General features: G+C 39.6%; 1 protein-coding gene across 2 annotated transcripts in view; it reads left to right on the top strand.

Annotated features, from left to right (window-relative positions):
* Window positions 1–18,788, top strand: part of LOC132842821 (retinoic acid receptor beta-like) — a 145,355-nt gene extending 126,567 nt beyond the window's left edge. For both annotated transcript variants that reach the window (XM_060865704.1, XM_060865705.1), the window contains 4 exons: window positions 4,340–4,516; window positions 12,235–12,439; window positions 15,368–15,526; window positions 15,620–18,788. In XM_060865704.1, the coding sequence (XP_060721687.1) occupies window positions 4,340–4,516; window positions 12,235–12,439; window positions 15,368–15,526; window positions 15,620–15,825 (747 nt within the window). In that variant the 3' untranslated portion in view covers window positions 15,826–18,788. The remainder of the gene's footprint in view (window positions 1–4,339; window positions 4,517–12,234; window positions 12,440–15,367; window positions 15,527–15,619) is intronic.
* The last annotated feature ends 550 nt before the right edge of the window (window positions 18,789–19,338 follow it).

The raw sequence follows: 19,338 nt of genomic DNA, 5'->3' as shown, positions 1-19,338 counted from the left end.
AGGGTTTTCCCAGGCCACCACACAAATGTGCTCAGAACACCTTGAGCATACAAATTTTAATCCAAAAGTACTTGGGTGACTTCAGCTGAAGGAAATGGGTGAAATGGGTTATCTTTACAAAAGGGTGAAATAAATAGAAGTACTGTATTATACACATTTTGGGGATTTATTTCTATTTCAAACATGTGCTTAAAACCTTCTCTCTTCCCAGTAGCACATTCATGTTTGCCCCAACAGCAATGTCAGGCCTTCAGACACGCCCGTAATTTGCATCAGGGCTAATTATCCTTCCTCAAATCCTGCGAGAAAGTCCTCATTATCACTACAGATTGGTTCCCCATGTGCCTTTGAAAGCTCTTTATTGGGAGGAGAAGAGGAGCCCAAGATTAGGTTAGCGCTTTTATTATGCAGCGAAATATTCAAATTCAGCGCCTCTGTGATTTGGGAGTTCATGTGCGGGTGAGGGAGAGGGTCTTATCCTTGACAATGAATAACACTTTATTGACAGTCCACAGTGACAAGAAACGACCATGGCAGCCTTAAAGGCAAAATAAAAGCCCGGCTCTGGAGGAGGAGGCTTTCAGATTGCTCATTTGCTGAATATACATAACCACTATGTTATTTCAGGACCCAGCTGCCTGTCTTGAAATTCTGGTCCCGCCTCAGCCTGTGGTGGCAGCATGCCTTCTCACGTGGGTCGCTTAGTTTCTAATGTTGCGAGTTGTCTAATTTCTTCTGGATAAATGCCCCTAAATGAAATTAGAATTCCCTGGCCACTTCCTTGCTTCTCTCTATTGAATTATGGTGGTGCGGTAATTGACTGAGATTGCGAAGGGAAAATCAAACAGCGCTGGCTGGCTCGCCGCTCGACTGGTCCCTCCCCCTCTTCATCTCATCCCTCCATCCCTTGGCCCCAGGGAGGGAGAAGACAAGTAGCTTTAATATCAGAGACTCGGCCACGGGCCTGTCTGCGCGTCTCAGGCGAGCTTTGGCAGCGAAGTGTGCAGTAGCAGCGACTTGCATTTGAGCTCATTGAGAATGATTTAAACACATCCATACTGTGCTTCTCACTTAACCAGGGATCATATTTATAAATCGCCCTCTTCTGCCGGCGACAATAGATCCTGCCAATGGCGTCCACTCACCTATCCACCACACTTAGCGTCTGCTAAGAGCCACATTCCAGCTTACACATTGAGTAATGGGGCTGTTAGCTAAAGCAATACTAAACCCAGATGCTGGTGTACAGAATTGGGGATATTTCAGATTTGATGGAATGACATTCCTCAGTTGGGTAAAGCTTCATTTTTCAGAATGATGTCCAGAGATCTTGCGATCTTTGCACTTATTCAGTAAACAGATATGGAATATATTTCATAGATGCACTACAGCTGATCACAAGCAGTCACTGGCACAGTGATACCCTGGAAACAATGAAATCGTCCAAGATCCCATCAGCTTAAACGAATGGCTTGCTTTTAACTTGAGTCGATTAACATTTGACTTTAATTTCAAAGTAATAAAATGTTTAATAATTAAAAACTATTTTTTTTACAGTTCAGCACATTGTTAGAAGAGATTCCTTTTATTTGAAACCACATTCTCATACATGAAATGCTACAATTTTGAATAATAGCATGACAAATGCTTCTTTTCACAGTATGCACCACTTCTCTAGACTGAGAGACATGGTACACTCTAATCTTTTATTGCTTTGGATTTTGCATCAGTAGCACAAAGGACACAATCCTCTCTCTCTCTCTCTCTCTCTCTCACTCACTCTCTCTCTCTCTTTCTTGCTCTCTCTCTTGCTCTTGCTCTCTCTCTCTCTCTCTCTGTCCTTGCTGTATGGACCCAGGCTGTCTTGCTGGTGCCGGAGCTCACTGAGCCGGAACTGATGAGCTATTTAATGTAAACTGTTGGAAAACAAACAAATTGGCATCAGCTGCTCAGCCCATGGCCTTAATGAGCAGATTGCGGGTGGAGCAGAGCGCCGCAGTGCCATGTCTCACTCCTGCTCATAGATAATGTAGCCACACTTAATGTTGCACTTAGCCTGACTGTCTTCTGCTCTGTTTTCCTTTGAGCCTGGTTCCCTTTTTCTCTTTTTCTGTAGTTTGCTTTTGTCTCATTCGCTGAAAATTTATGTGAATACTCCTTTATTCTATAAAGCAAACAGGAATTGCAAGAAATGTCATTTTTCTTACACAAATACTTTACCTTTTCAATGCTCTCATTCCAAAATATTATTGGTCTTTTTTGCAATAACAAAAACTGCCAAAGCAGAGAAAATCACAAAATGATTTGTTACTCTTTATACCAGAACGTTCTCAACAAACTTGACTATAGTAGTTTTCAGAAGAAGAAGACATATGACAGCAGCAATCTGTCGGGTCCAAGCACTTCTCTGGACCCGAAACAAGTTCTCCCAATCGACAGTTCTTGCCAAGTTACCTAGATCACTTGACACTTGGGCCCTAATAATAATAATAATAAGAAGAAGAAGAAGAAGAAGAAGAAGAAGAAGAAGAAGAAGAAGAAGAAGAAGAAAAAGATATATAGCAGCAATCTTTGGGGTCCAAGCACCTTTTTAAGTGCCCCCAGTGCCCAGTTGGAAAATTTCATAGAAAACCTTGTACTTGGTTCCTAAGAGCCATAAGAATATGGGTGGCATTGTAGCAGAGCATGTAGAGTTGTCTCACAGTTGTCTTCACAGCTTGATTAAAATAATTGTGATAAGATTTTGTCTCTGTGGAATTTAGAATGTTCTCCGTGTGTCTGTGTGGGTTTCTTCTGGGTTCTCTGGTTTCTTTACAGAGTTCAACACCATGTTGTTTTACGATTAAGTGAGGCACAAGGCTCAAGAGACACTGTGACCCTGACCAGGATAAATCAAAAGAAATCAATCAATCAATCATGAGTTTGTCCACAAATAGCTTTAAGAGATCCTCTGGCTCTCGTCTCTGCACTCTATCCAGTCTCCTTCCTTTCCCTCTCTGAGTAATAGTGTGTGTGTTTCTCCTCATCCCTGTAGATCCAGTCTGTGAGTTTTGTGTATAAAAGCCTCTACCCTATCTCCCCTCAGTCTTGCTGTCACAGCTCTATCAGTATCTTCAATATGTGGGCTTCAATCACATCACTGCACAGCGCCGTGCCTGCCGGAGTAAACAAACGCACACACACACACACTCACACACACACACACATGCTTCATTAGAGCTGTTCGGTTTGTCTCCTGACAGCTTTGTCAAAACCTTTTCTCAATACAACTGTGCTGTGAAGTTTATATACAGTAGCAGTCAAAAGTTTAGAGAAACCTAGCCAAACAAGTATATATTCATATTTTCTACATTCTCTACTAGTGAAAAGTGAATAAAGCTCATTATGCAGTGACCAGAAATGTGTTAAAAAAAAAAAAACTCAAAATCTTTTCAGTGAATCGAGATTCATCATGTGTAGAATCTTTGCATCATGATGTGCTGCTTTTTTTAAAGACATTCTCATTATCAGCATTTCTTCCTAACAACAACTACTTATTAATTACTTAAAAACTTATTTTTTTTATCTAAATGTCATTCAATTTCCCAGAAACAGTGTGTATAAGATGTGAATACACAGTGCACACTTTATCACTGTGTATTCACACTTTCACACATGTATTCACACCTGGAGCAGTATATCATACCCAACCTGCATGTTTGGGAGGTCAGAGGCAACCAGAGAACCCGAATGAAACCCACATGGACAGAGGGAGAGCTGGGCTAACCTGAGCTCTGGAGCAAAGTGGTGATCTCTTAGCAAGTGTTAACCATTAAATCTGCAGAATAAAATGTCTTTTTAATTTCATCTGATTCATCCCTTGAGTCAGATTTTGTCAAACGTCCACTATATTGTTGTAGTTGCTATAGCAACAGTGCAGACTTGCATACATCGTACGTTGTAAAGAAAATTTTGAGACTTAGTTATAGCTTCTGAATGCATTCAGTGCAGTTGTTATAGACTTGGAGAGCACTAAAGTATATAAAAAAAATATATATTTTATTCTTTATCATGGGATTTTATTCCTCATGTACATGTCCCCGTGAGCCGGTTTGTAAATAATGGGAAGTTGTGTGGATCTGGGTTTGTTGTTGTTGTTTGTTTTGCATTTAAAATTGTAGAATACATTTGAGCAGATTCATTCCAAATTTTAATAAGGACTGTATATATTTATTTTACACAGTTTTAAAATGCACAAGTGTGTAAGAGAATGTAGACCATGAAGGTCATTGTCTTTATGAGTCAGATATAAAACACCTCCCTGACTCTGTGTGTGTGTCTGTGTGTGTTTCTGCTCTAGAACTCGAGTGCTGACCACCGTGTGCGTCTGGATCTGGGGCTGTGGGATAAGTTCAGTGAGCTGGCCACCAAGTGCATTATAAAAATCGTGGAGTTTGCCAAACGGGTGCCGGGTTTCACTGGACTCACTATCGCTGACCAGATCACTCTGCTTAAAGCCGCCTGTCTGGACATACTGGTGAGTGTGTCCTCTTGTATCTCTTTGTGTGTGTTAGTGTGCATGGAGTAAACATACCAACATTTACACTTACATACCTAAGATATAGTTAGCATGGGATAAATGAAAAAAGGCACAATTGAATCCCAGGTGCTTATTCATTATATTGTAAATGCTAGTTCCATGTGAGATCTACACCTAGTTTTAGATGTTATAATATAATGGTAACTGGACTTAACTGGTCTTGTGGATGTCCCACAACAGTAAATGTGAGTATAAAACTGTAGCCTCATCCATGAGCAGGAGCCAACAGCGCACAATATAACGTGTGCAGAAATACTAGAATGAACACAGTGTTATAGCAGCAGTTACCTGAGATGTAAAGTATTGTGCAAAACAGCAATCAATCAACTGAAATGTCAGACAGAATGTGCAAAAAGCAAAAAAAAATAATGTGCAAAAATCAGCATGTAAACAGATCGATGGATGTATATTGGAAGTGCATGTATGTAGTGTAGGTCTGTGTAGTCCATACAGTTGATGTGCATGTGAGTGTTGTGCTCAGTACAGTTCAGTTATTAAGGAGTCTGATAGCTTGTGGGAAGAAACTGTTACACAGTCTGGTTGTGAGGGCCCGAATGCTTCGGGACCTTTTTCCAGACGGCAGTAGGGTGAAGAGTATGTGTGAGGGGTGTGTGTGGGGTGAAGAGTGTGTGTGAGGGGTGTGTGTGGGGTGAAGAGTGTGTGTGAGGGGTGTGTGGGAGGAAGAGTGTGTGTGTGAGGGGTGTGTGGGGGGTGAAGAGAATGTGTGAGGGGTGTGTGTGGGGTGAAGAGTGTGTGTGAGGGGTGTGTGGGAGGAAGAGTGTGTGTGAGGGGTGTGTGGGGGAAGAGTGTCTGTGAGGGGTGTGTGTGTGTGGGGAGAAGAGTGCCTGTGAGGGGTGTGTGGGGTCATCCACAATGCTGTTGGCTTTGTGGATGCAGCGTGTGATGCAGTCACAGTGATACTAGTTAACAGTGGACATTTGTGAGCTGGTGTATGCAGAAGAGGGAGGATTACATTCCTTTGAGTGTGTTAAGCAGCCCTGAGCAGCAGCCAAACATATTTACTAATATGCACTTGGCTGGATACTCATGTCTCACAGGTCTCATGTCTCATGGCTCACAGCCATGCTGTTACAGGAAAATGATGAACTTTAGGGTGACAATAGTAACTTTATCATGATTTATTCCTTACCTTATAGATTTGAGCAGGAATTTGAGGTTCCTGGGGCCATCGCACAGGGTTTCTGTTTGAGACTGTGATGGAAATGAGTTTAAAGTCAAATTTAGTCCAATGTTAAAAGACTAATAGTAAAAGTTGTGAATAAAAAATAATGAAAATAATAAATATGTTTTTGCAAACTCATCAGTCAGAGGTGATCAGTCAAAGTTGACTGCGTTACACGCAGTGTTGGCGCCAGAGAATAGAGAATGAGGGGGCCTCATGTTTAACTGGGGGGCCTATCTCGTTCACATACTATTACTATTATTAAACTTCAATAAACATAATAAAATATTAAACGTGTCACTCGCTGTAAACTATAATTTATCATGACTCTAAAGTGCAAGACTCACGAAAACACACGCAAATTAGCCACCATATAACCAAACGTACTAAAGCAAAAAGGCATCTTACCTTTAGAAGAGCTGCAGGCGACGAGAGGAGGAATTAAATTTTTGAAGAACAAGGTCCTTCAACGAATGGCGAAATTTTTTCGTAAGGTCCCGCTCAAATGCAAGATGCACGAGTTGAGACTTACGAGTGTGGCTCATTGCTCGTCTGTGGTCCGTAAAAACGTTCTTTAGTGCCGAGAAGGAGTTCTCACACATGGCAGTGGAGGCCCCGAACGTGACCGCAACTTTTAGCGCAGACAAAACACTTGGCATAGCTTCCAGAACTTTGTGTTGTTCAGAAAGAAGTCTCATAACCGTCATTTTCTGTTGACTTTCCTCTGTCTTAATTCTGAAGATATATTGCTTTGCAACGATGCATTCTGTTTCCACAATGGTGCAATTTGTTAAATCCATAATAGGGTTCATAGACTCAACATTTAAAAACGTCTCACTATCTATCCCCAAATCTAAGGCGTCATTGGGCATCAAGGAAGGATACACGCTGGACGGAGTGCCAACCCATCGCAGGGCACACACATATTCACTCATACACTAGGGACAATTTTCCAGAGATGCCAATCAGCCTACCTACCATGCATGTCTTTGGACCGGGGGAGGAAACCGGAGTACCCGGAGGAAACCCCCGAGGCACGGGGAGAACACACACACAAGGTGGAGGCAGGAATCGAACCCCGACCCTGGAGGTGTGAGGCGAACGTGCTAATCACTAAGTCATTATTTTTTAAATTAACTTATACTCTTTATTCTTTAACCAGTATTCATGGTATAATAAAAGTAATTTGTAAAACATTTTTTAAAATGATTAAGTTCGTTATTATTTTGAGAAGTAAGGGGGCACAGTGACTCAAGTGGCCGGGCCACGCCCCCAAGGGCCCGCTCGTGGCGCCGACACTGGTTACACGTCACGTGAGAGAGATGCTCATGCGTGTTTGCTCACATGTGTTAAATAGGGCTGAAACGATTAGTCGACATTGAATAAAAAAATTGTCTACAAATATCTTTGTTGTCGAGTAGTCGTTTGTTCTCACGTGTCCTAATGTAAGGGCCTGCAATATCGCGATTTGACCGCTACGGTGCTGTAGCGCTAGAGTGTAATGCAGCCCTAACAAATGCGGTAGAAGAGAACTTTTAAAAGAAGCGCAAATTATGACGGAGTGCAAGCGAATGCGAACAAGCAAGGTGTGGGAAAGTTTTACAAAACTTCCAACCAAAAATGCAGTTGTGTGCAATACATGCAAGGCAGAACTTGCGTTTCATGGAAGCACAACGTGCATGCTCGAGCACATGAAAAGGAAACATCCTGGCACAAGAGGAGGCTGGAATTTCTTCATTTTAATTCAGCACTTATTTGAAAATCCAAAAAAGGCCAGTGCAGAAAGGACACTGTTACATACTGCTTTTCATTAAACTGAACACTTGTTTTACAAATGAAGCTCTTAATACTGCTGCCAAGAGATGTTTACATTCAAACATATATATATATATATATATATATATATATATATATATATATATATATATATATATATATATATATATATATATATAATTTTTTTTTTGTCTGTAATGCAGCTGATTCATTTGTGTAAATTCCTTTTTTTAATTAAAAGGTAACAGAATATTTAAACAGTGCTTAAAAAGAGAATGACCTGTTTAGTAGGCTCAAAGTTCATTAAAACAACCATTTCAAAAGCTGAAGTGATTTTCTTTTTTTATATTATAGTTGTATGTATGTATATATGTATAATATGTATAACTCAATGTTTTAGCTAATTGAAAAAGCTGAATAATCGTTCAAAACTTACTGATTAGTCGTCAATGACATTGAGAATAATCGATGATTAGTCGATTAATCGTTCTAATAATCGTTAGATTAATCGATTATCAAAATAATCGTTTGTTGCAGCCCTAGTGTTAAATCAGTGCTGGATTTGGTCATGAACTCCGTTTCCCAGAATCCACCACAGCATGGCAACGTAGCTGATCTGGAGTCACCTGATTACTGATTTGCACACACCTGGCCTGGACTTACACGCTTAAATAGCTTCGAGATTAAATCGTAGTGATGCCAATCTTTTGAATTTTATTTTCTCAGTACTTGTCTGGTTTTGTATTTATTTATTTATTTGGTTGGTTGGTTGGTTGGTTGGTTTTTGGTTATGAATGAGTTCATTCTATCTCTGGTGGCTGTTTGCATGACCTCAGCCTGTTATTTATCACTAATTCTGTCAATTAGTTTACCTCTTACATAAAGGCCCTTTCTGTCTTCTGACACTACAGTAATAGAACTTAGCATATGAGAGATAACTACTGTCTTCACTTGATAATTCATTTCTTTTTGGGGCTGAAAATATCTTCCTCCTGATGAAGATCACTTCAAACTGACATGGTTCAAACAGGTTCATTTAGCAGTGATCAATTTTAAATCAGCAAACAAAGTGATTTCAAATTTGGATTTCTTTGTACTCGTGACTCGGCCGACCGTCCTGCCCAATTGTGTGATATGTTTGTAACAACTTTCTTCAAATAACATTCACTTAAAAAAAACAAAGCCAGCTTTATTAAAAAGACATTTGAAAACATAACATAAAAAACAGGCTCCACTATTCAAAGTAATGTTGTAGAGCTTAAAACAGTTGATTTTGATTTTGAAACAAGGTTGAAGAGGTTCGGCTGATGGAAAAAAAAGCTTGTTGATGGCGCTGAAAAGCCTTTTTAACCAATAAAACTAAATATTTATATAATATAAATATATAGTTTGGACCTTTATATTACATTATACATTTTGTTAGAAACTAATTAACAATTGATAACGTGTTAGCTTTTAGGATATAAGTGTAGGTAAGATATCGCATTGTAGACAAAAAAAAAACAAAATGGAGGAGAGTTTGTCTTGTTAATGAGTGAATAAATGGTGACATTTTGGCCAATGCTTGTGACGTCCATTCATTAAGTGTTGCTTTATAGTCAGATCACACAAGCATCTAAATTAAATTCTACTCCTTATCTCCAGAGTTAAATCAGTTCATGTAATGATTATTACTGAAATCTATTCTAGAGAGCAAGTTAGGCTAGTTAGTTAACCTATACTAACTAGGACTGGTAAGAGCGTTGTTATGGTTACGTTTTGTTCAGATATTGGCACAAAAATCATGCTCTTGTTGTGTTAAAAGTTTACACCAAATTTGAAAGGGCTGTTAGTTGTTGACGAGCCCTAAGCTTTGATCACAATAAGTTTTTGTTTCTTTTCTGGATTTGATGTTTTGCTTTGCTGTCATTTCGACATGTCGCAGACTCGCTAACCCGCCGGAAACAAAAAACAAGCCATCACATAATTATCTGTCTCTGCTGCACCTCTCGCTTACTGACGGGAAAAACATAAAAAAATGTTATACAAATGGGTCAAAACCGAGGAGCAGAAACTTTGCGCATTTATATGGAAATTTTGTTTTCATGTGTGATTTCCATGAAATCGTCCACAAAAACAGAAACACAATGTAAAAGGCCCCGTCGTCTGTTTCCGCCGCAACCGTGTCGATTTTGTAGCCGTCTGATCTGTTTACGCTCCTGTTTGTTTTCTGGCTCGGCAATAAATATCCAGCGCTGTGAGTGTAAGGCCCTCTGGCTGTGTGTGTGTGTGTGGGTGTGTGTGTAGAGTGCTGAGATCAGGTTGCCGTGGTAATGAGCATGAAACGGAGCAGACAGCGCCATGTGATAAGGTGATGGAGGGAGCAGCAAAGCTTACTCACTGTGGAGCTGGAGGGAGAGATAGAGAGAGGGAGAGAGGATCGCCGCTGATTTGATTAGCACTTCCCCAGAGGCAAAGCAGATGAAGGCGGAATGGGACAGGAGAAAGAAGCAAACTCAGATCATGTCCTTTAACCTTTTTCCTGTCTTTGTCTCTTTTCCCCTTACGCTTACGGTTAGGACAGAAGACGTCTGGGCAGAAGTCATAGCCGTAGACCGATCATAAGAAAAACCAAGCAGCCAGAGAGAAAAAAACAAAATTTACAACTATTTAATCTAAAATTAAATAAAAGAGAAACATTGTCCCACCTACATTGTTCGTCGACTAACACACACAATTGTCCATCGTTCACGTCTCTTGTCCTTTCCCCTTCAGTGAAATCTTTTTTTACAAAGTGAACATTGCATTTCTATTTGAATTTTTTTTAATTAAAAGAAAAATGTTTTTTTTCTGTTACTATGTTATCAAAGCATCAGGTCAATCCTACAGCTAAATTATTAATGTTGGCATATCTGGCAGACAGTAAAGTGCTGTCTTTAGGTATAGCAGATAACATCATCCTTTGAATTGATATGAAGCGAGAACCCTGGATAGAAGAACGTTTCACACTCATTTCAGAAGCAGGGTAAGCACCTTAAGATGCAAATAAGGCCTAAAAGATGCAAATAAGGACATTGACCCAGGGTTTAGGAGCGTACAGTGTGAATCGTCAGATTAGAATTAATAATTAAGCCCGGGTAAAGTATGAGCAGTGTGAAAGGTGAAACAAGATAACCCAGGATCGTGTTTACGTCGGGTTTACAATGACCCAGGGTTAACAATGTTGAGTGTGAAAGGCCCTGATGTGATCTACGTAGTCCTATACTTGTTTGAAGTAAACCCCTCTGGTCATGTGACCAATTACACATTAAATATTTTTTATATCTCATTTCTCTCTCTCTCTCTCTCTCTCTCTCTCTCTCTCTCTCTCTCTCTCTCTCTCTCTCGCTCTCTCTCTCATACATATCCAGAGAGGAGAGGACACACATACATAAAATCCAGCTTCACCTTGTCCTCTCTGATGACTGTTTACTGTGGCATTGTGTTTCGGAGTTTGGCTTTAAAGAGAAGATCAAATAATGTACGTGTGTGTGTGTGTGTGTGTGTGTGTGTGTGTGTGTGAGAGAGAGAGAGAGAGAGAGAGAGAGAGAGAGAGAGAGAGAATGAAAGTAAGTGAGAGAGTAGGCCCAGCCCAGCCAGCAGCCATGTTTTATTCTGTTTCATCTTCCCGACAATGGTGCCAATCACTGTCAGCGTGTGCTTCAAAGGGTTCATATAGCAGCCATACACACTGCCTCTCATTTCAAAGTCCATCTCTCTCTCTCTCTCTCTCTCTCTCTCTCTCTCTCTCTCTCTCTCTCCCACTGCTCTTACTGCTCATGCACATATGCATGCTGCATACAAAGACCCCCACATACACACAAGCACTCACTCAGGCACATAAACTCAGTCCAGAAGTACACACAAGTTCCTCTTGTCTTTTCTAAATTACGCTCGACCTACTTCTTGTTTGTCGCATTTATTCCGCTATCTCTCATGTTCTCTTCACGACCTAGCAGCGTTACTTAACAATTACCTAAACCTGTACCGCATCACTGATGAATTCTCAAATCTGACTGTATAAAAGGTGTTGATTCATTTTGAAAGTAATAGCAAAGCAAAACAATTAACGCATTAGCGCACCGATTCTCATACGGTATCATTCGTCACAATCAGGGGTGAAGCTGTAAATTTAGGCTTTTTGACACAGGGAAATCTTCAGGTAAGAGAAACAGCATTTTGTTGATAACAAGCTGACAAGCTGCATCCTGCTGATTTCAAGAGAGAAAATAAAAGAGGAACTGGTGAAGGGACGACTGGCTATAATGCAAGTGATAACAGAAACTAACTTGTGCCTCTGATGTTTTTCAACACTGTCATGATTTATTCCTTATTTAAGGCACAACTGCCTTAAAATCCAAAGAGCATGGAGTTTTTAAGAACTGTTAAGAAATAACTACTGAGGAAAACAACTGAGAAAACAAAATGAATTATTAATCATCCATGTATCAAAAACATCACACAAACAGACCCGGAGCTTTTCTTTTAGCTCTTCTGTTAAATCAAGCTTCTATAAATCGATAAAGCGGCAGAGTAAGTAAGAAGAACATGTGATGGATACGTTCACCAAAATCAAACCAGTCTTTTAAAGTAAGATATTTATAAAGAAATCAGCTTTTGAATGGAGAACTGTGGCGCAAATACAGTTGATGTCTGTTCTGTGTGTGTGTGGACATAGATCCTGCGTATCTGCACACGGTACACGCCGGATCAGGACACTATGACCTTCTCAGATGGTCTGACACTAAACCGGACGCAGATGCACAACGCCGGATTTGGACCGCTCACGGACCTGGTGTTCACCTTCGCCAACCAGCTCCTGCCTATCGAGATGGACGACACGGAGACAGGCCTGCTCTCGGCCATCTGCCTCATCTCCGGGGGTGGGCTTCACACACACACACATACACACACATACACACTCAGCATGCCTGCTGTGGTACAAGGCATAGTGAGCTGTCAGTGGTGTGTGATGAAATGAGGCACCTGAGATAAATTTAACTGCACACTACACATGCACTGCACTACACCTCTATATTGAACTATAGACACCTGCTTAGCATTTATACGATGCTTGATGTTGGCAGAAGAAATATGATGGTCTTCCTAAACTAGTGAAGAGTTCATTCTCCTCGGGTTTAAGAGGAAAATGCAGAAGGAAACATCAAACCAAATTGCAATTATGCAGTGTGTGTATGTATATGTCACTATTTAAAAGAAAGAAAGAAAGAAAGAAAGAAAGAAAGAAAGAAAGAAAACAAATTTTTTTTAACGTTATGGGTTAACTCATTAGGTAGCTTGCTTAGTAGGACTGACAGTAAACAGAGTCTGTTACAGTAGTAGGTAAATTTGGAACCAGGATGGTGTGTGTGTGTGTGTGTGTGTGTGTGTGTGTGTGTGTGTGTTATTGAGTTTCACCTGATTCCTGTTCTTGTGGGTGTTTATCACTGTCCAATTATTTGCAGACTGCATAAACCATCCCCATGCCCACTGCGAAGGAAATTGGAGCCTCCCGTCTGTCTCTCTGTCTCCTGGCACAAATTAGGAGTTTATAATATTGCCAGAACTCATACACACACACACACACACACACACACACACACACACACACACACACACACACACACATACATACACACAGTTACACCCAGTCTACTCATTCCCACGGTTTGGTGTCAGAATAAGCCAAGCTTTTGTGAGCATTGTATATTTGTCTCGGAGGTCTGAGAGCTCGCACTGCACCAGGTGTTACACTCTCTTGCATAATCTAGAGAGCGAGAAGAAAAGAGAAAAGTTGTGCTCAGACTCTCAGGGCACTTCTGCTCCCTTAATGTGAGAGAGGATGAGATAGGTTTTTTTTTTTATATAGAAACACTGCCATCTAGTGGTTATAAATATATCTAATCTCATGCTATATACCTTATATATCAATAGCTGCACATTTCAGTATAATGGACTACAGATCTCTTCTAATCCAGATGTTCAAACATGACTGGAGAGCTGAATCAAAGACTTGTACTGATAATCAGAAAAACTTCTGATTATAAAAATCTATGTTTATAAAGCAAGCAAAACCTTCTAGTGTGTGAAGACCACCGAGGTAAATAAATAAAACATCATGTCATGATGATGTCAAGTCTTTGAACTGATCAAGAGCATGATCGATTATCTCCGTCTGATCACCTTTATATGTTCTGGTGGTTTTTATTTCCTATTATTTCTTATTATTCCTATTATCCCTATTATAAAATCTGGAGGGCCGCTTGTCCACTTGACCAGACCTTTTTTGCTGTATTGTTTGGTTTGTGTTTTTGTCTTTTCTCTTAACAGACATCCTATTTCATTCTGTAACTAGGTAAAACATTGTATACGTCTGCAAAAGTGTCAAAGAAAAGAAGGGAATCAAGAACATTAAAATGTGGATTATAAATCAACTAATAATAAGCATATCATTTTAAATGTACTGTAGAAAAACCTGATTTATTTTATTTTAGTTTAGTTTATTTTATTTTTTTTATTATATTATATTATTATTTTATTTTATATTATTATATTATATTATATTATTTTATTTTCTTCATTGCCTCAAGCACACATTAAAACTTCTCACATTTTATTTAACTCCACTCCCAGCCATAACAAAGCACCTCAGGCAACTCACAACGAATGCTAGACTTTAAAAAGGGGATTAGTTACAGGTTTGGGGAAGAGACGTATTTTAATTAAGATTTGCATTGCAGAGATGAACGGAGCTCTTTTAGAGAAAAAAGCAACATTACAGCCAGAGAGAATCACTACACAGTGCAGACTACACAGAAAGAAGCACCGGAAGCCCTCATAATAGTTTGCTAGAAGGGAAATGAAGTGCCGACGGTGTTCTGGTACAAATGTTCTGAACGGGTGATACAGAGATGAGCTCAGGGCTCACACAACATGAGCTCAGGGCTCACACAATGTCTTATAGCTGTTTAAAAAATATTTTTGGACTGAAAGTTTCAGGATTTGAGTAACCTGGTGTATCACAACAACTCTGTATGAAAACACTGTATTTCCAGTAAGAATATGACTCTTTAATACCAACTCGTTTTGTTGTAAAAGCAGTAGAGATTAAATCTATTCCGATCGAAACGTCACTCCAGCCGTCCTGTTCTTTCGTATGTTTTTTGAAAAGCTCAAAAAAAACGACAAAAGCATGAAGACCACACATGTAACGTTAAAGAGTTGCTACAGCGATTTGAATGAAAACAAAGATTTTCTCATGCTTTTAATGTTATAGACAAAGCAAATAGGATGCAGGGTGTGAAAGACGTGCGTTGGCTTAACGTACAACTGACTTCAGCTTTCTGAATTCACACATCTCAGTATATGCTTATAAACCCATATTTCTTTATCTCTGGAACATGATGGAGGAGGTTTCATTGAATAAGTAACTGAGCCAAAAAATTGAATTTGGGCCTGTTTTGTTGTGCGTTGAATCTCTTTGTCATGTCACACAGTGGTGGTCAATGGCTCATATGAAAGTAGACACTCAGAACTTTAAGAATTGTCATTTTTCTGTTCATAAGAATTTCTGTTTTTATTTAACCTACTAACCTACATATTCATAGAAAAGTTCATGATCAACCTTGTGGTCAAAGTGTTGGCCTACTGACCTGGAGGTTGTGAGTTTGAATCCCAGGCCTTCAATTATGTAGTTGTATTAAAAAAGTTGATAAAATATAAGTCGCTCTAGATAAATGCGTCTGCCAAATGCCCTAAACGTAAACGTGATATCTTTTATAATCCTGTTTGTTTTTTCAATACCCGAACAGATCGTCAGGATCTAGAGGAGCCGTCTAAGGTTGACCAGCTCCAGGAGCCTCTTCTGGAAGCACTTAAGATCTATGTGAGAAAGCGCAGGCCCAGCAAGCCCCATATGTTCCCCAAGACTCTTATGAAGATCACGGATCTCCGCAGCATCAGCGCCAAAGGTAACAGCACGTTAATTTACCTGGACAAAGATGAAATCAAGTATGAGTGAAGACGTTAATGCAGCTTGCTCTTATTTTGTTGTTTGTCTCAAGGTGCTGAGCGAGTTATCTCTTTAAAGATGGAGATCCCAGGTTCCATGCCTCCTCTCATTCAGGAGATGCTGGAGAACTCAGAGGGTCAAGATGGACAGAGCTCTTTGGAAAAGAGCAGCACGGAAGAGAAGGGCAGCTCCTTAGATCTAAAGTCTGCCACGTCGCCCTCTCCGGAACCCACTTCCTCGTCGAGCGAGGAACCGTAGAAGCAAAGAGAAAGCGAGAACCTCATGTCTTCTTTATTTTGCACACCACAAGTGGACCATCAGTGCTACCCTTTCCCCAGTTTTAACTTTTTTTTAAAAGAATTCATTCCAACTTTCTTCATGTACCACTACAAAAACACAAAACATGGGCGGTCGTCAAAGAGAAAATTTGCTTAGCGCTTAAAATCATTCGTACTATGGAACTTCCAACACGCACAGTGTGTATGCGAGCACATTTGTGTGTTACCGAATGCCTAACACAGAGGTGAAACTCCTCAGGTCTGCTGTGAATATTTTTGCTAAACCTGCATGACAGGCTCTTTAATTCGTCCTCCGCTGTCTCTCTCTCTCTCTCTCTCTCTCTCTCTCTCTCTTTCTGTTCCTCTGCCATCGTTTATGTTGGCCTGCATTGTACATACCATCGTATGACAAGATCTCTGTATGATATTTTGTGGTGCTTTTTTACAGTCTTAATATTCTCGTTTGAGGGCGAAATATTATGTTTAAAGATGAACACATTACCTTTCACCATTAGAGGGCACTATAATGTTAAAGAGCATCTCCAACTCTGAATGGACGTTTCCTGATTTTCAGGGACTTTCGGGTCAGTAGTTGCTCATGTGGACAAGAAGCTCAGCTGTGTGTCTTTAAACGAGGCACTTCATATACACTTAATATAAATTCCTTAATTTACAGCTATAGAGAATGTTCTGGGATAAATACAATATGGCAGTCTAATGTTTTCTATATTCATATATTTGTTTCATATCAGGAAAACACACACACACTCAATCTGTATTTACCAACTGACTAACTATCATTTACTTTCTGGTAATAGAGGTCGTCCATAGGAACAGTATTTTCACTTGAAATCTAAGTTGATATAAAGTCTAAATTACTGATGTGACATGGCAGACTTATTGAACTGATATACATTCATCATGGTGGTGAGTCCCAAGAATATGGGGACTGAAGCAGGACTACAGTCTGATTTGGACACCTGTCCATTGCAGGGCACCGGGCACACACACGCACGCGCACACACACTCACACTCAAACCTAGGGGCAATGTAGAGAAGCCAATCTAGCCTTTTTATGGGAGATTGAAGAAAACCACATGAAACTCATGCAAAAACTGAAAGAGCATGCAGAACTTTACAGAAACTTTGCAGTCACCTGAGCTAAAGATCAAATCAGAGATTTGGGAAGGAACCAAATCCAGTAAAGAAGCCTTTATTTAGTCACATAATCATTACAGCACAGTGAAATTCTCTCTTCACATAGCCCAACAATGGAGGTTGGGGTCAGAGAACAGGGTCAGCCATGATACAGCGCCATTGGTGAGGAGAGGGTTTAAGGGCCTTGCTCAAGGGCCCAACACTGGCAGCTTGGTAGTGCTGGGGCTTGAACCCCAATCCACTGATCAACAACCCAGAGCCTAAACTGTTTGTGCCATCACTGCAAATGCATCAGGTTGTGATTACATCAATCTCACATAGTAGTTTTTGGGAGTAAAGCATAGTTCTGTACAAGACAGTGCAACTATGGAGTGCAATTCACAAAATCCACTGCTGATCCTAATCCTAATGCACTTTTATTTAGGTTAAAACTGTCTTTGTAAAAATCCCACTTAGGGAAATGACTTGAAAAACACACACACGTTAACATATATACACAGACACACACATACACACACATTTCTCACATGATGCAAGCTTCACAGTGGCACTTCACAGTGGCTTCACAGTGGCACTTAAACTGAAACATTTCTATGAAACTATAGATCGTAGTTTCGGGCTGCGAAACTACGATCACAGCTTCTGATGCAGGAAGTTCAGATGTTTCTACATTAGGAAATGTGGTCAGGAGGTTAATATCACTCCAGAGGTTCAAACACAAGAGTATGGAATCAAACATTTTTCAATTACAGCCACTTTAAATGACTTTACTTAACAGTGTTACAGGTTTTTTTTTTCCACTTACAAGATGCCTCTTGGTTCTTGCTTTCATGTGTTGGGAAAGTGCATTAGTGGAGCTTTTTCCTCACAGTTCATGAATGTTTTTTTTTTTTCTCTCTCATGCCTCAGAAGCATTCTTTATACATAAAGAACTGGTTTTATTCCTGGTTATTGTTTTTTTAATGACGATGATGATGATGATGATGATGATGGTGTTGATCAGTATGAAGGCAACATTTTATGTTTCCTACGTTGTGTAAAGGTGGAAGGTTTATACAGATTGTGCTTTCTTTGGCCTTTCAGACCATCACGACTGCACATGTTTTGGTTGTTGCATTGGATGTATTATACATGCTGTATTTTTTACTCCTGCCAAGCACAGACAGACAGAGAGGGTCATGTAGTTCAGTCAGTAATAACATCTGTAAGTTCTTTTGACTCTCACGAAGGCGTGAGTGACATTATCTCATTAGAACTTGTGATTATGTGACGGACGAATCGGTCGACGCTCACGGTTCAGTTGCACTACTTGTTTTTCGCTACAGAAAAAAATGTTTTCCAGATCTGTTTTCAGCTACGGTTTGCAAACAATTTTTACTTTAAGTTTCCTTCAAGCACCACTCTGGACCGAACAGAGAAGAGATTCAAGAAAATCTGTGATGTTCTGCTGTCTTTCACACCGTCATTACATAACCTTTGGTGTAAAAGAGATGAAAACACGTTCACCTTTTGCCCCAGTCATGTTACAGGAATATTTTGCTTGACTAAATGAAAGCTAAAGGACTTGCGGATCAGAGCAGCGTGACTGAAAGACTTTAACGATAAACACTTTCAGCTTCTGACTCAGTCATTCCTCCACAGAAGCAGTATCTATTATTATTATTCTAATTTTTTTGCTCATCTATGCCCTGTTTGTACATTAACAATGCTTTGTATATTCAAATGCTGTTTACCATGAACTCTCGGTGAAATAATGAAAATATATTTATTTTAAAATAAAGATGTGCGGAGATATTTGGACACCCTGAGTGTTTCTGGAATTTTTATATAAAAAAAATATATATATATTGTTTTTTATTATAGATGTTTATCATTTTTATATATGTATAAAAATGAAAAGATGGTGTGTGTGTGTGGAATGCTGTTATAGAGAAACCATAAACACCAGTGTGGTGTGATGCAGACCGATATGGATCAGTTACTGTTAATACCCCAGAGTTGATTATCTAACTAACTAAAAATAATTAACACTAACTAAAAATAATATTTTTCATCTGTTTATCGTTGCATTGAGGAAACTGATGCTGGAGACTTCCATAAATCCTGTAGATTATTTTTATTAAGTTAAATCACAGCTCGTTTTTTATTAGCATTTAATTATTTGACATACAAGTCTCTGTAAATAAAGTGTTGTTATAGAAACAATTCTAAAACATTATAACGAGCATGTTAATAAAAACCTGTGATTTAACCTACAGCCAATACTTCTGTCAGAGCTGCTGTTATAAATAATGATTTAACAGCTATATAGAAGGTCTCCGTAAGAAATGAAGCA

Source organism: Tachysurus vachellii, chromosome 3 (assembly GCF_030014155.1).
Source record: "Tachysurus vachellii isolate PV-2020 chromosome 3, HZAU_Pvac_v1, whole genome shotgun sequence".
In the NCBI taxonomy this organism is placed as follows: domain Eukaryota; kingdom Metazoa; phylum Chordata; class Actinopteri; order Siluriformes; family Bagridae; genus Tachysurus; species Tachysurus vachellii.
Note: the sequence above shows the minus strand (reverse complement) of the source record. Positions and strands in the feature narration are given on the sequence as shown.